This window comes from Notothenia coriiceps, unplaced genomic scaffold (assembly GCF_000735185.1).
Source record: "Notothenia coriiceps isolate Sejong01 unplaced genomic scaffold, NC01 NC01_scaffold00007584, whole genome shotgun sequence".
Lineage (NCBI taxonomy): Eukaryota > Metazoa > Chordata > Actinopteri > Perciformes > Nototheniidae > Notothenia > Notothenia coriiceps.
Window position 1 is genome coordinate 25,025 of NW_011340285.1, and position 16,881 is coordinate 41,905.

The following is a 16,881-nucleotide window of genomic DNA, read 5'->3' on the forward strand; positions in this document are numbered from 1 at the left end:
CATGTTATTGTGTCCAAAAACCGCCGAAGCATGTCCCTAGCATTTCCGGTGAGGGTTGGCCTCCGCCAGGGCTGCGCTTGTCAACCAATCCTGTTTGTAATATACATGGATCGGATTTCGAGGGTAGTGGTGGGAGGGTCTGCAGTTCGGTGGACTAAGGATTGCACCACTGCTTTTTGCAGATTGATGTGGTTCTGATGGCTTCATCGGTCTGCGACCTTCAGCACTCACTGGATCGGTTCGCAACGCCGAGTGTGGAAGCGGCTGGGATGAGGATCAGCACCTCCCAAATCTGGGCCATGGTTCTCAGCAGGAAACCGATGGACTGTCCACCTCCAAGTAGGGAATGAAGTCCTTACCCCAAGTGAAGGAGTTCAAGGTATCTCCGGGGTCTTGTTCTCCGAGTGAGGAACAAATGGAACGCCGTGAGATGGGTCGGAGAATCGGAGCAGGGGAGCGGCACATACAACCAGAGCAGTCTCCTTATAATACAGCAAAAAACAGAAATGAAAAAAAGGGAACAGCCCAGAAGCAACACCTTACAATCTACAAAAGAAGAGAACCAAAAAAAAAACAGTAAAGAGCCATAAAAATTCAGTTAACACAACCCTAACACACAAAAAATGGTCCATGAAAAAAGGATAGGTCATAAAAAAAACCCGAAAGAAACAGAATAAAACAGACAGCAGTACCAAACACAAAACAAACGATGAGATGAGGTTTTCACACACAGACAAATGTTACAATCCCATTAAAACAAAACAAACAAGGAGGGATAACGTAGAAGGTGTCGCCCGCCGCGCCTCTCCCGCCGCCCGGGAGGGACCTCGGAGTTGAACCGCTCCCCTCCTTCGGAGGCAGTCGAAATGAGCCAGTCTGAGGTGGTTCGGGCACCTACACGTAGGATGCCACCTGGGCGCCTCCCTAGGGAGGTGTTCAGGCACGTCCAGCTGGGAAGAGACCAAGGGGTAGACCTAGACCAGATGAGGGATTATATTCTTCTCTGTCTGGGAGCGCCTTGGGATCCCCCAGTCAGAGCTGGTTGATGTGCCAGGAAAAGAAAGTTTGGGGCTCTCTGCTGGAACTGCTACCTCCGCGACCAAACGACACAAAAAAAAAGGATAAGCGGAGAGAGTGGATGGATGGATTTTTAAATACAATTAACATCAAAGTTATTTAGGTAAAACGTAATTAAAAATATATTTTAAATATTGAAAGAAAATGTTTTTTTTTAATGTTTAAAATATTATTTGGTTAGAATATCTTAGGCCCTCCCAGAGGGCCTACAGGGTCCCTGACCAGTGGGCGGATTTAGGATTGTAAGAGATCCGGGGCTTAGCCCAGGAGTTGTTGGGGGTTGCGGGGGTGCAGGGGTAAAGTGCTATTTTTTACAAGTGGGAGGGTGGACCGAAACATCCTTTAGGGGGTCGTCGCTCGTCAAGGGGGGTCCGGGGTCATGCTCCTCCGGGAATTATTTTTTTTTAAATATTGAAAGTTAAAGCATCATCTGGTGCACTTTGAGAGCAACATTAAACCCTACCTTAATAATACCTTAAAGCGGACAAAGGCACTTGGAGAACACTTATTCATTCTAACACCTTTAATGAAGCAACTAATGCCTTAACTCACTCAAAACAGTCGTTTACTTATTTCGGTGAAACGAATGTGCATAGAGTTTCTCAAAGGATGCGGGAATAGTGGTTAGAGCCAGTAATTTTGATTTTATAAGAAAGGCCACCTATTGTGATCTGTAAGTCAACCACTATAAAAACTACAATTCCCACGGAGCCTTGCTAAAGCCCACTGTGATGGGCAACCTGTTGAGAGACACCGTCGAGAACAGTTTTTTAACCCCATACTCGTATCGTACCGTAACACGTACCCCTTTAAGTTATGAAGTTATAAGCATTATCAAGAAAGAAAAGAATACCTAAGTTGTTTGTTGTTTTATTTGAGTTTTGCCTATTTCTTTTGAATATTGTAAATTGCCTATTTTATTTTTTGTAGCATGTGCAAAAGTTTGTTATTTTATTTTTAGCAAACACATCTTCTAAACCATCGGAGGCCAAGCAACACTTCAAACTGTGAGTAATTTAAAGGAAAGAAACGAGTTAGAACTCTCTGTTTAAGGCGTCTAGTGGCTTGATGGAAAAACAAGGAAGGAAGCCACGACATTGTTAAAAACTGTTCCTCGACGGCGTCTCTCAACAGGTTGCCCATCACAGTGGCTTTAGCACAGGCGCCGTGGGAATTGTAGTCCTTTATAGTGCGTTGACTACAGACGTCACAATTAGGTGGCCTTTCTTATCAAATCAAAATACTGGCTCTAACATACAATAGAAGATAAAACTGACAATTACAAAGACAGGCTGTTCTCTCTAGAGTAGTATACAGAAGGCCAGGCTAAAGACTTGGTCAAAAGTTGCCAATACATGGATTCTAAAAAGGGCTTCTTGGAAGCCAAAAGACTGCTCTAAGAGAACTATGGACATCAACTCTTAATCGCAGCAGCTTGTTTGGACAAAATGTTGAACTGGAATGCCATCAAGAGTGAAGGTAGAAAAGCACTGCATTCTTATGCTATCTTTCTTCGTGGATGTTGCAACACAATGGAAGATGTTGAGTTTTTGGATGAAATGAATAGCACATCAAACATAAGAAATGTGATCATGAAACTCCCATTTAAACTTAGGGAAAAGTGGAGAACAACTGCATATGCATATTATGAACACAATAAGACAAGAGCAAAGTTTCCAATATTGGTCGACTTCATTGAAAAGCATGCACGCATTGTGATCAGACCCCATGTTTGGAGACATACAGGATGTCATGCCAAAAAGGGATATTAAAGTGTACAAATCACCCAGCAATAAGCCTGCTCATGGTTATAAGGGAAGTCGTTTTGTTACTGTGACAAGCCCAGGAGTCAATGAAGAGCAAAAACCTTTCCAAAACATAAAATCAGACCATAAAGGCATTACTGTTCAGAAGCGCTGTGTATTTTGTGCAGGAGAACACACCTCTGAAACATGTAAGATGAACAAAAAATCTCACAATGAAAAGATTGATTGCTTAAAAGCACAAGGAATATGCTTTGGCTGACTAACGAAAGGAGATCTAAGCAAAGACTGTCAGAAAAGACTGAAATGTGAAGTTTGTTCAATGAAACATCTAACAACATTGCACATCTGCAAGAAAAGGATTGAACAAAAAGACAACTCTGATAAATACACCCACATTTTAAAACAATTCATACAAACTGCCATTCATTGTTGAATAAGTTTAAGTTTTCCAAAAAAACAACAAGAGAAACGGAATTAAATATGATGAAAGAATAATTAAAAGTAGTGCAAACCATGCAACGTAAGCTGTTGAGGGACAAGTGCTCTTGAACGCAGCTTTTCGTGACGTCTGGCAGCGTGTCAACCTAAAGTATGCTCGATTGTAGTATCAGCGTGCACCGCATAGGCGGGTTTTTAGATCTGCTGAGTGCTCAACAACGCAGACTTCACCCGACTGACACAGTCAGCAATAAAACAAGCGCTCCCAATTGTTTACTGAGAACTCGCGCGGAGTTTAGATACTTTACACACATCAGTGGCGGGAGATGCCGTACAGAGGAAGGTACGGACATATCCTTGTTTTGTTTCTTAAACTTGTGCAAAAATAAAGAAGCATAGCAATAAGAGCTCTGACATTAAACGTCTTTGCTGGACGACAGAACAAAGATGGAAGACTTCGGAATATATGCGGTTTTCGGAGTAAACGGTCCCCCTCAGAGGCTGTTGAGGTAACGAAATGATTTTAATAACATTAGTGTTAACATCTTTAGCTTGTTGCTGTCTTTAGAACATTGTGTATGTTAGCTTCAATGTGTTTGAACGGTTTGAACAGCACCTCTATAGTTGTTAAATAATGTTATATAAACGTCATAAACCTTTTTATATGTTGCATTTTAGTAAAACTGTGTAAAAAGAGAATAATACTGATAGCTTCATGCTGATAATAACGCCCCATATCGAAGCAAAACAACCCAAATTCAATAATGACTTTATATCTTTTTCGCGGTGATAGCCCTGAAGGGTCGTGCAGGGTGTGTGTTGGAGTTCCACCAAGTGTCCGCCAGGTGGTGCTGTTCAGCAGCGGGCCGTGGGGGCAGCGTGTCTGCGTCAACGCCGAGCTCAACGACGCTCACCGCTTCCCCATCACTATCGGGAAACTGACCCCGTATAACAAGTAGGGTGACTCTGACCATGTCCCTTTTAATTACAATCTGACCAATAACTTTTTTAAGTAAATGTGTCTGGTTGTCCCTTGCATCTGCTGTCCTCCAGTGATTTCCAATCTGAATTGAAATGATCTGATTTATTGATTTACATCTTGCAGGTGTCTGTCATGGGAGCAGTGGGAGGAGGAGACCTGGACGGACAGTGTTACATTGGATGTCACTCTGGAAGGAGGAAACCTGGTATGTATTGTAACCATATATAGAATGTGGTATAAACCCTAAGATTCAGGACTAAATTGCATACAGACAAAAACTGCCTTTTTATCATGTCCATCACAAAGCAAAGAGGAGTCTCTCGGATGCTGAACAAATTATTTATTCGTTTGTTACTTGACTTATCAAGTATAAGCATCCTTTGTTCCCCCCTCAGGTAAAAGCAGATTGGTCCAAGCCAGAGATCATGTCTGTGAAGGAATACACACCAAAGGTAATGAATTATATACCATTATTATTATATGCAATATTTACCAATACAACCATCAGAAACGTATTCAGACAGTAACATCTTATATCCAGATGCGGCTGTCATATTTAAAACATATAATAAATGTTTCTTAACACTTGTCAATATAACATTTGTTAATGTTTAATAACTTTAGGTTTCTTTTCTACATTTAACACAATGCCTCTCAGCAAGTAGTTTGTACGGTCAGTGGGTGTTTCTGTTGTGACCTGAAACCAGTGCAGATTGGGACTTCATAAAAATCATCATGTCCCCTTCAAAGCTAAACATGTCTGTGTTGCATTGCAATCTGGTCTTTTGATGCTAATATCAGCCTCTTTTTTTTTAATCTAACCCACATATTTCAAACAATGTATGCATTTGAAACGATAAATGACACCAAGTGTTGACCCTCTCAGGGCATCGTGGCTCCCCTCGCAGCCCGGGAGATCAAGGGCAAGAAGAGAGACAGAGAGTCAGAGGAAGACTGTGATGAAAATAAGACGACCGCGACAGGGGAGCTGGAGAACATTTGTCCCAATGGCGGCGTGGAGAAGACCACTCCTTTGAGAAAGGCCAGAGGTCAATCTAAAAGGGCCCAGAAGCTGTTCAGCAGTGGAGCAGATGCAACAAAGATTAAGGGAACAGGTGAAAGAGACCGCATGTTGTGCAAGGAGAAGTGTAATTATATTGCATTAATTGTCCTGATGTCAAATCCAAAACTTCCCATGTAGCTGTGAACCAAATCCGTCAAAAATCATTCTTAATCTCTTCGTTAAATAGTTTTACAGAAGAAATGGCACTGAAAAGGTGTCTTAGTGCCTGTTTCTGTATATTCTAGTCTTTGTAAAGAAAGCATTATTTATCCATTTGTGTTATTGGTAATGATAATTGCTAAAGACACTTGGTGTGGAGGAGTTCTCTGTGTCCTCTAATAAAATGTCTTTTAACTTTCCACAGCTAATGGAGCAGGAGAGGCGCAGGGGATTGTGGGTAGAACGCAGAGTGCAGCCAGGACGAAGAGTAGGCAGGCCAAGACTCCCACACAACCCTGTGAGTTTGCATACACATTACATACCGTTTCAGATGTGTTTCATCTTGTGTTTATTCACCTTTCAGTCCCATACCTGGTACATTAGTGCACACCACCCACCAAAGGTTTTCTGTAACTTTAACTTAGACAGGCCGTGATGTATCTAGGTATTTGAACGTTACAGCTACAGTTGGAAAATACACATATTCTCCTTCTTTCCAACAGTAAGACATCTCGATGCCTTTTCTTATACCTGTTCGTCATATATGGAACTTGTACCAGGAAACGCTTAGCTTAGCATAAGACTGAAAACATGGAGAGTGGTTAGCTTCATGGAGGGTTTATCGAACTGGCCCAAGTAGCTTTCACCTGTTTTTAAAATATCCCAAAGAAACACATACCCTACCAAAAAGAGGTGTAAAATAACCTTAAGGAAAACAAGAATGACAAAGTGTGAAAAGCCTCAACAAAGAGACACACAATTATACAACAAAAAAGAGGGGAAACAACTATAACATTTTATAGATAAAGAGAGATGTGGTGGGGTCTTTTCCATCTGAGGTCTCTTGTCCCTTTTAATGTTTGAACTTTGATGTCCTGTGTTAACATATTATATCTATCCTGATCTTTGGTTTTCCTACAGCCCCATTGGTCAGCCCGTCAGGCCGCTGGGGTCAGACTCTGTGTCCTATAGACGCTCAGACAGCGATTCTGATTGGAGGACAGGGAGCCAGGATGCAGTTCTGCAAGGACCCCATGTGGAAGCTCTGCACAGGTCTGTGGACCATTCACGGCTACAGATATCCTTAAAGCTGTTTTAGATCTGGCAGGGGTCTAATTTCCCGTGGATTAATGTCTAAGAGTTCTTGTCTCTGCCAAACAGAGGACATGTCCTGGGTGGCAGCGGAGACTCTGGCAGAGGGTCCCACCCCCGAGACCAGGATCGGCCACACCGCCGTCTACGACCCGGACTCCAGGCGGATCTTTGTTTTCGGAGGCTCCAAGAACAAGAAATGGTTCAACGACGTCCACATCCTGGACACACGGAGCTGGAAGTGGACCATGGTGGAGGTGTGTGTTGCTAGTTTGAACTCCATATTGCCTTTTTTTGCTGCCTGTCCTGTTTCTTGAAGTCTTCCTCTCTCCTCAGGCTCAGGGGAAGGTTCCTCCTCTGGCCTACCACAGCTGCAGCATGTTTCGGGGCGAGCTGTTTGTGCTCGGCGGAGTTTTCCCGTGTCCGAACCCAGAGCCTGACGGTTGCAGCGACTCGCTCTACATCTTCGATCCCAACCTCTCCATCTGGTATCAGCCTATTGTGACCGGTAACAAGCCCTCCCCCCGCTCAGGGTAAGATGGTTCGATCCATTACATCTGCTGATGCTTTTTTCCAACATCCCTTTCTCCCCGTCTCATCCTCGTTCCTTGTTGTTCTTCCAGCCATTCTGCATGTGTGATGCAGCAGATGAAGATCTATGTGTTTGGAGGATGGGACACCCCTGTCTGCTACAATGACATGTACATGCTGGACCTCGGTAAGCCGCACAGCTGGGTATTATTAGAAATGTATGCAAAAGCCTTGCATTTATTTGTAGGCACAAACAAGACACAATGATCTGGATGAGGTATAAAAACATTGCCTGGTTCATTTATTTTGACCTTTTTATAATTATATATTTTTTTTTTCAAGACAAATGTATCCCCCCAACTCCATCTCTCTGGTTTCTTAATCTTACTCAGCTACCCAAAAATAAATCAAATAAAAAGAGCAATAATACACTTAACATAGGAACTGTTTAGAAAACTATAAAATACAATAATAATACCAGTGAAACATAAACGAATCCCAATTAACAGTAGTCATTTTCCAAAAAGTATTTTCTTCCATTTTTATAAAAGGCATCAGACCTTCCTCTGATAGCCAAGGTTAATGTCTCTAATGCAGGACATTGAGAGAGTTGAATCCACTGATAGACTGATGGAATTACTGGGTTTTCCCAAGAATAGACATTGTATATTGAGTTTTAAAATAAAAGTTTTCCCGGTATTATCAAGCCTTTAAATCTCTGAGGTCTGTGGTTTTTCTGATGAAGCTACGCTAAATGCCTAATGATAAAAATAACAATTATATTTTTGTTTTGCTTAGGTCTGATGGAGTTCTCTGCTGTGAAAACATCTGGGAAAGCCCCCTCTCCACGAAGGTACAGCAAAACACACACAGTTGGGGGGGAAGATGTATCAAAAGCACATATGTTAAGTCTTATTTTCATATATTTTCGATGTAATATAACCTCTCTGTGTGTGTTCCAGCTGGCATGGCAGTGCAGTGCTCTCGGACACAAAGTTCCTGATCCACGGAGGCTACAACGGGAACAACGCTCTCACTGACGCCTTTGTCTTCGATATCGGTGAGAGGCAACTCAAAAATAAGAACAAAATAAATGAACCAGGCAATGTTTTTTTAAAAGAAAAAAACAAGTGACTTAATTTAAAGAGGAAGTGGCCCAATGGACTGAAAAGCAAATAATTAAGTTAACTTCATGAATAATGAAACAAGGCTTACGTGTATGTTTTCCTTTTTTTATGTATTTATTTGTCTCTTTGTTTGATTTTTGTCAGACACCAACAGCTGGACGAAGGTGACGCTCCCTCAGCTGTCCCTCCCCAGGGCGGGACACTCCATCGTCACCATGGAGACAGACGCTCTCTTCAAGGAGGATGGAGACGTGGATATGGACGCGGGCTCCATCGGCAGAAACCTGCTGGTGTTCGGAGGCGGAGACAACGAGAGAAACTTCTACTCCGACCTGACGACGGTCGCCGTGGAGGATCTGCTCGCTGCTGTTTGAAGAGCGTGAGTCAGAGGTGATCCTCACTCCCTGACTGCAGCTATTTGTACACCTCCACACATCCTTTATTATTTATATTCCTTCAGAGTGTCTTAATTTCCTTTGGTTGTGTGAGCCCTCTTCTTCCCGTTATGTTTTTAACGGGTTTTTAAAATGTTGGGATTGAATATGGTACAGTTTGGACATTTGTAGAATTCAGATGTAGCAATCACATTTTAAAATACTCCTAAACAAACATCAAAGAAAAGTTATCTCTCAGTCTCTGTTGATTCAAAAATAATAACAACAATGATCTCTGTTTGAAACTGTTCAGATGATTCTATTTTTGTATGTACATAGTTTAAAGTTTTTTTCCTCAGGTAAAATGTATATTTTGTATTTCTGATACATTCAACTTTATTGTTTTTTCTTTACAAATGAATAACAGGGACTATATATTTGGATTTTGAATTTGTTAAACTCAAAATCACAGTATTGTCATTTCCAAAATCTCATGTTGCAGCTATTATTCTGTAAAATACTTAATAAACATTTCATTTTCTTAACTCTATTTTATTCACTATCTTCATTTTGAATTTGAGTTGCATCTGATAGTAGGCCACATGTGAACACAGCTTGAACACGCTTTTCCATTTGCAGAATAATTGACCCACTAGGTTTGAGACTTAAAACAGAACAACACATTAATAACATCCCTGTTGGCCCGGTAACCAGCACTAACATGAGCTAATGTCACCCTCTGATGCTCTCTTCAAAGAGCCACAGCTAAATGGAGACATTTGAATAAAAGGTAAATGGAGCTCAAGAAGGATTATCTTCAATTCTGAAGAAAGGCTGATAATGGTGTCATGAATGTGGCTGGTAAGGTTAATACACTTTTAGTATAGCAGCTTTCACACAAGAAATGACAAAATGCAAAACCATTTATACATAAAATGTTCAAAAAAATAAAATAAGTAGCCATATTTGCAGCATGCACATATACACAATATTCACTGCAGCAGCAAAGATAATGTGCTTAGATTCATATATTTTTATATATTTCTATAAGGATTTATTTTGTGATATGACTAACTCTTGCTCTCAAGGTGATTGTAGCCGTCTATACAGATTCAGCCTATTTTTGGTCTTGTTCTGTAATTCAGCCCACGCTGCTGTGACTCAGCACCTGCTAAATTGCTGGGTTTAGAAAGGATTTCAATCTAGGCCAGGAACAAAGTAGGAGAAGGGTGATCCGTAGAGTTTGCACACTCATTCATTTTATGTGTGTTTGTACTCTTTTTGTACTTCTCTTGATTGTCTCCTCTTCCATAGTCAAGTCAATGCTGCACTGTAAGGCAATACTATTAACACAGAGTGAGCTAGATTCATGTTGAAATGCAAAAAGGCTGCAGAGACAGCCTGCTAGTGATGCATCAACAGTCTGCTGTACAGGATGGAGGAATGATTGGCCACATATAAAAAATAACATTACAGCCTCAATCTGGCAGGATACAGTTGGCAGCCTGAGGTAGGAGACTGGAGATAAAAAGCATGCTATGTCTTGTAATGTTCGTCCAATGAGACTAACAAATACTCTCATATCAGATGCAATTAGCGGTTTCCAGTTCAACCTCCCACTCAGTGCGGCATTTTTCCTCCACAGAAGAAGTATGGCAGCCAAAAAATGCATTTTCATCCAAATATTTACGAGACACACAGCAGGAAGTAGTCTCTCAACGATAGGCTGTGGGATCTGTTTATTTATTTCAATAGATAGTGTTCTGTAATATATACAGGCATCCTGTAGGTGGCGACACTTCCGCACATTTTCACAATCAACAACCTTGAGCCTTTTCCCTTTTTTACCCTTTTTTTCAACAATTCCTGCAAACACAGGCAGATCATTTAGACAAATTAACTAATACAAAGGGAACAACAGATGCTATGGATTTACAGAACATAAAAGGATACAGATAACAACAAGGGACAGCATGTTAAATGTAAACATCGCAGCCATAACAAATTGACATTAGTAGTAAATAAATAAAATATAAGGCAGAAAAAAAGAAGATGGAAGGAATAAAGTATGAATGTAGGGTTTGATCTGATTGCTTAAAGGTGGATTATTTTTTTACATTTTTTGCTGAATAAAACAACATTAGGTCGGTGAGCTTTGTGACGGTTTGGTTTAGTATTACTAATTAAAACTAGATTCATACAGCTCGTGAAAAACCTGTACAAAAATATCTTAAAAAATTAAATACGGTCTCTTGTGATCGACCGTCAAACTGGATATGCTCCAACACTGAAAAAGAAAAAAAGGACATATTCTGCCAAGTCAGTTGGATTAGTGTGTGAGTGTTTAATGATTGATAAGTCACAAGAAAGGCCCAGTGATTCCCTCTGGTACAGGATATTAATTATTATATGAATACTGTTCAATGCACTGAAAACTGAGTTGTTTGTCTCCGATAACAGTGTTCGTGTACCCCTGCGTTTGCACTCCTTCCATCATCAGGGATGTGATTTTTCCCTCGATTCACTGGGAAATCCTGCCAGTTGGACGCTCTCCCAGTCAAGCCTCTCATACCCCTTGATTTCCTGATTTTTACATTTTATTTCTCCATAACATCCTTGCATTGTGCAGATGGTGAACACTGGTGACTAGTCTCTGCGGACCTCCTGATTGACAGAGTTCTGACATCACCACTTCTAATGGAAGCCATATTTCTTCGTCAGTCCATGGCTGTTGCTAAGTAACTTGAAAAATGTCTGTGCCAGCTGTCAGCATCTCACGTCACATTTATGGACACATTTTTACAAAAATCTCATTACTACAGCTGTGCGAAGAAGACACATATTCGACACCAAGGGCAACAGCAGAGCAAAAATAAGAGATATGAGGTCTTTAAAATGTGACCTCAGTCTATTCTTTCAATGAATATTGACACATTCATTTGTTTGACGGCACCAGGGTTAACATTTTGAACTAGATTTGGACATAGAGCCCCTTTACAAATTAGGGCAACAGGATTAATTAATAAAGCGAGACTTAGATTGAATTGAATTTGTACACATTTTCACAAATGACCAGAAGCAACTGTCAAAAGAGTGGATTATTGTTGGGGACCCTGGGGTTCTATCAACCAATCATTACTGTATTGGCCTATAGACTCAAGAAAAAAACACAACACATAATAAATAACATACAATTGACAATACAAAAAATAAACATTTAATTTCTATAACTATCTTAGACAAGATGCCATTAATGGAGGTTTATTCTGTTCAATTGGAAATCTTGCACCTAAAAAAAACTGTTGAAATCAGGTTGAAATGCATCTTTGCCTCAGCTGTGATTGCTTCTGAAGCATTCAAAGCAGACATCTGGGGACCCCATAACAATGTCATATGTACATCTCAAATAGATTTTGCTTTTCAAACTTAAGTTTTACAAAGAATATCCTGCTGCACCTGCCATTTAATAAACTAAGTCAACAGTAAAGACTCGGAAGAAGCCGATTGGAGCCGAGTGCAGTACGAACCCCCTCCCTCTCTAATCGTTTCGTGGTGCAAGCAGCCATGTTGCCGCGAGCTTGTTCCGGTATCAGGGCAGGATCGTGCGCATAGACTGCAATCGGGCGCAGCTCCTCGCCTCTCTCCCCCTGTCGCCCGTGACACGCACCTCCTAACGAGAAAACCCCAGTATACCAATAATGGATTTTACAACCTGATGATCCCTTTTTGAGTCGGCGGGTCTTGGGAATAACAGCAGTCGGTGTAACGACAGGACGAGCTGGTAAATCGCCACACTGCAGTGCAGCACTGTTGAGCGACCTTATTCCAAACACGCAACACAAGGAAGAGCGCCGGTGATTTCCGTGGATTTAGAGTTTTGTGGGCTGCTCTGTGGCAGTCAGCAGCACCGCCGCGGCCGCAGGAGGAGCAGCTAACTAGCTAACTTTACTTCGAAAGAAACACTCAATTCGCTACATGGGCTAATTTTGGCCAGCCTGTAAGCTAGTGCAACAGATTAATTCGTGTTTTTCACCTGCCATGTGACCAGTTTACATGGTGCTGCTTTTATTTTTTGGATACCCTTACCCTGGATATCTCGCTGGGAACATTTTGAATAGTTTTGTGGGAGTTAGGAAGGTCGAGCCCTCGCCGGGAATAACTTTGGCCTGAAAGTTTGCAGAACCAGGACCTGGCTTCAAACCTGAAAGGAAACATCCCTGCCACAAAAAAAGAAAAAAAGAAGCGTCGACACTGTGTTATGAAACCGACTCTGGATAAACGTTTGTTGTAGATTTGGGCGACAGTTGACGCTTCCTCGGACGTTAGTTAGCAACCTTACAGGTTAGCATGCTAGCCACCTAATTGAACCTTGTCTCGTCCAATACAACCAACTTTTCTTCGTGCTAGCACAAGTAGCTAGCCGGCCAAAACGTCATTAGGTTGGTAGCTCCCTGGTCACAATTGGCACTGCTAACTGGAAACTGAATGCATTCACAACAAGACCGAAGCTGAAGAAGACATTTAGCTTTTTCCTGTTTTGTGCTTGTTGACAAACATGGGACGTGCGGTTGCTGCTAGTTGGGTTCAGCTAGCTGGCTAACTCGGCTAGCCACTGATGTGGGTTTCAACTTGTTGATTCACGGGCTATCTGTCGTGCTGCTAGCTGGCTAGCGCTGGACTTCTGCTGGAAATTTTCCTCTGCCCTCAGCTAGACAGATCTTAAATGTACAATAGACACTGAAGAATCGTTTTTGTTTCATTGTTTCCTTCCCCCTTTTTGGCAACTTCAAGTCTTCAAAAAATGTCAACAAGGACCCCACTGGTGCAAGTCATTGAAAATACAGCTGGGCAGGTAAGACTCTAAGATCATTCTCCATATTACTGTTGATATTTGTTTACCATTAACTCTACTTCAATATGATATTCCTATATGCTGTGGAGAGAGGCCCTGTTTGGCCTTCTCCACAGTCTCTGGTTGTCTATTTGCTTTTTCTCTCTGTTGTCTTTGCCACACAGCAGTGATTCACCAGCCTTGCCTACGCACTCACACTGGATTTCCCACTCTTTGCAGAATAGAAGAATACATTTAGGTTTATGTTTAGTCTGTGTGTTGGGCATGTCCTCCTACTTGACTTTTCAGTACTTTGACCTGTTGCAATGCAGACAGGCAGTCAGACAGTTCCACATAATTGCTATATTGTACAGTACAGAAACCCTATAATGTGTAACATATATTGTTTAATGCAATCTTGTGTGACTTGCGCCTCACAGCTTTATGTTTATATGCTCAGTAAAAATGTACTGAAGCCATCATCAATACGTTTTGTATATTGCTAGGTTTTGTGTTTGGGTGGTGTTTGAGAAACTTTTCTATTAGAATGTGGACTTTTGTTGAAGGCTTGATACCTTGTATGTATGTATGTTTTTTGCAGGAAATATTGATTTGCAAATTCTGTTGTGCAGGCAAGGCTTAAAAAATCCCAAAGGAGATTTGGAATTGTATTTATACAGGACAATATTGGAAACCTTGAATATGCAACAAAGCTTTAATGAGAAAAAGAAGCATTTGGGGCTGTGTGATAAAAGTAAAAAGGGTTTTAAGGTTTTTTATGCAAACTTGTAAGAAACAAGACTCATCATTTCTAGGTGCTGGTACAGGGGGTGATTCTCAAACTCACTCAAAAACCATATCCGATTTTGACCTAAATCTACTGACCCTTAAGCAGAGGCCAGAGGGATTCTAAAAACACTATAAATACCTTTCAAATATGCAAAGGCTTTTCAGAGCTAGAGATTGAAGAAGTATACATTTCTATTAACTTGATTAGACAAACACACTGGTAGTGTGCTGTAAAGATTAAAAAACAAAAAGACCCCTGAACTGTGCTCTGAAAAACATTATTAGAGGGCCGGAAAACAGCCCTTTTCCAAGACGTTATCTGTCTTAATCTTGACAGTTTTATCTGGAGATTCATTGTAATTGGGACAAAGATGCACATTCTCACATGAAAACCATTATAGTTTCCGATACAGAGCATGACATGCATTACTTGGGGCAGCTGTTGACAAACATCAACGGATTGAAAAAAAATCTCTTTTGAGTGATGGATGGAAACATTGTCCGTCTACATGTTGAAAGACTAGCCAGTGGGTGATGTCACCCCGAGTGCGAGCTAAACCAAGTTCTATATTTGTGACGCTTAAGTGTCTATAGGTAGGTCAATGTAGCTGTGGTGACAATTCAGTGTGATGGATTGTTTGAGCAGTTGGTCAGTAGCTTTGATAAGTATAGCAACATAAATAAAGCAGATGAACACAGAAGAAAAAATCTGTGGTTAAAACCCTTGAACAGTTTTTTACAACCGTGGCTATTTGAAAAACATAAACAATAGGTTGCAAGAGCTGCACCCTCTGTCAAACTGTTTTCTACCTGAAATTATGAAAGCCAATCACAGGTGTGTAAAATCAGCTGCACAGCCTTCCAGACTGCAGATATGATCCTACCAGCCATTATGGAAACCTCTTGGTATTGGAGACTCAATGGTTAAAAAATGTAGGCTGTGTTCGCTTCTTGCACAAATAAAATGCTGACAGAAATTGTCTGTTGATACCTTGATCTAGCTGCGAGTGTATAATGGATCCCAGCTTCCATTACAATCCAAGCAGACAGCTAAACTGGTCGATCTATGCAAATAAGTACACACATACATATTCCTACAGGGCTACACCCTTACCTGGAACAGAGGTCAGAAACAATACAATTCATTACATAACCCTTTGACTGTAGCAGCTTTAAACACACACTGAGTACAAAACCAAAGTGCAGTAGCTTGGTGATAAATAACGCTCACTCTTGACTTCCTGGTTTGCCCCTGTTTGTGTACCCTTTAGTGAAGTACCTGAAGCAAAACAACCTCCTGTGTGTAGATTTGTTGTAGTGCTAATGTTGGTCAGAATGCACGGTTTACTCTTCCTGCAGCAACTATTGGGGATTTAGGGGTTTTAGGAAAAGAGTTTGGGGTCATGGCTAGTCCGAAACTGTGTTTGTAGGCAAAAGGTCACAGATGAATACTCCCACACAAACACAGTCTGTTTTAAAAGGCCATGGATAGAAAGCCTTTGGTGTCGGGTCTCAAGATACAGGACAAAATGGCACCGGACATGAAGTCGGGTTGAGTATTGACATGACTGTCCCTGGTCCCTGTCATAGATGTATATTTCGATCTGAATAGTCAATGTGTCGCCAGGTAAATAAGAAATGATCTCAAAATGTCCTCACCTTGTCTCTGCCATAAAGACTGTTTGAGTACAGGGCTGTAACCAGTATTGCAGATGATTGTTGACTTGTTTGGTCTATAAAATGGTGAGCAATGTAGATCAGTGCTGCTCACAACCTAAGATGATGTCTTCAAATATTGTGGTTTGTCGACAACACGAGTAAAGAAACCATAAATATTCATATTTAGAAGATGGATTCATTTAATTTGACTAAATAACAACAAATGTTATCGATTATCAATGAAGTTGTAAAATACAAATTCATCTTTTCATCTTAAGTCCCTTACACGCCAAGCCGATTTCGGCCATCGATGGATGTTGGGCCGTCGATGAGCGTCATGTCGCCCTACTCAAATTGGTGTGTCCCGCACCGTCGTGTCTTTTCGGCCGTGCCGACACCTTCCGCCGCTGATTCGACATGTTGAATCGGGAGGCTAAAGGCCGTCGGCCAAAGAAATCACTCTGATTGGCTGTTCAGCTTAGCGAATCAGTGCATGAGAAGCGAAACGGAAGCGAGGGACCCAAACAAAACAAACTATTAAGAAGGCAAATCTGAGATTTCATTTAACTCCAGCTCTCGACACAGGTTCGGGAAAGCCCCATGAGCTTCTCGCTGTAGAGTGAAAATGGAACGCACACGCTATTTGTTGTTTGTTTAAATCACGCAGTCTGTTCTTCTTCTCTCGGTGTATCACTCAGTCTGTCTTCCGGTTGTTGCCTCTTTTGAATGATGAATACACTCTACCGCCGCCTGCTGGTAAGGAGAGTTATTGCCACTCACGCATGCGCAGTTCGTACGTGCAACTTGGCCGTTGGCTGGAGTCTTTGTAGTGTGTTCCAGTGCGACACATGGCCAAAACGCAGAGACGCGAGCCGACGCAACTGTCGGAGTCTGTCTGTGTCAGTTCTTTGTTGTCAGATTGGTGTGTCCGGGCCTTTACACCCAACTCTGCTTGGTATCCTCGACCCCCTCCCCCTCATTTGCTGTAATCTT

The 16,881-nt window shown here is 41.5% G+C and overlaps 2 protein-coding genes across 12 annotated transcripts in view; both read left to right on the forward strand.

The window, feature by feature from the left end:
* Positions 1-3,577: 3,577 nt before the first annotated feature.
* On the forward strand, positions 3,578-9,159 carry krcp (kelch repeat-containing protein). The gene is made up of 13 exons (XM_010769652.1): positions 3,578-3,790; positions 4,075-4,236; positions 4,387-4,468; positions 4,659-4,715; positions 5,150-5,378; positions 5,691-5,783; positions 6,407-6,538; positions 6,647-6,834; positions 6,914-7,110; positions 7,201-7,295; positions 7,907-7,961; positions 8,071-8,168; positions 8,380-9,159. The coding sequence occupies exons 1-13, from the start codon at positions 3,729-3,731 to the stop codon at positions 8,607-8,609; spliced, it is 1,680 nt and encodes a 559-aa protein (XP_010767954.1). The 5' UTR covers positions 3,578-3,728; the 3' UTR covers positions 8,610-9,159.
* Positions 9,160-12,178: 3,019 nt separating this feature from the next.
* The window catches only part of mark2b (MAP/microtubule affinity-regulating kinase 2b), a 53,507-nt gene continuing 48,804 nt past the window's right edge, over positions 12,179-16,881 (forward strand). For all 11 annotated transcript variants that reach the window (XM_010769653.1, XM_010769655.1, XM_010769660.1 and 8 more), the window contains exon 1: positions 12,179-13,461. In XM_010769653.1, coding sequence (XP_010767955.1) covers positions 13,411-13,461 — 51 coding nt within the window. In that variant the 5' untranslated portion in view covers positions 12,179-13,410. The remainder of the gene's footprint in view (positions 13,462-16,881) is intronic.

What these genes read in the sequence shown, in the direction of transcription:
- krcp (XM_010769652.1), top strand. Translation starts at nt 3,729, where the DNA reads ATGGAAGACTTCGGAATATATGCGGTTTTCGGAGTAAACGGTCCCCCT. An exon ending in AAACTGACCCCGTATAACAA is followed by an intron (nt 4,237 to 4,386) that starts GTAGGGTGACTC and finishes TACATCTTGCAG; the next exon opens with GTGTCTGTCATGGGAGCAGT. An exon ending in CAAGACTCCCACACAACCCT is followed by an intron (nt 5,784 to 6,406) that starts GTGAGTTTGCAT and finishes GTTTTCCTACAG; the next exon opens with CCCCATTGGTCAGCCCGTCA.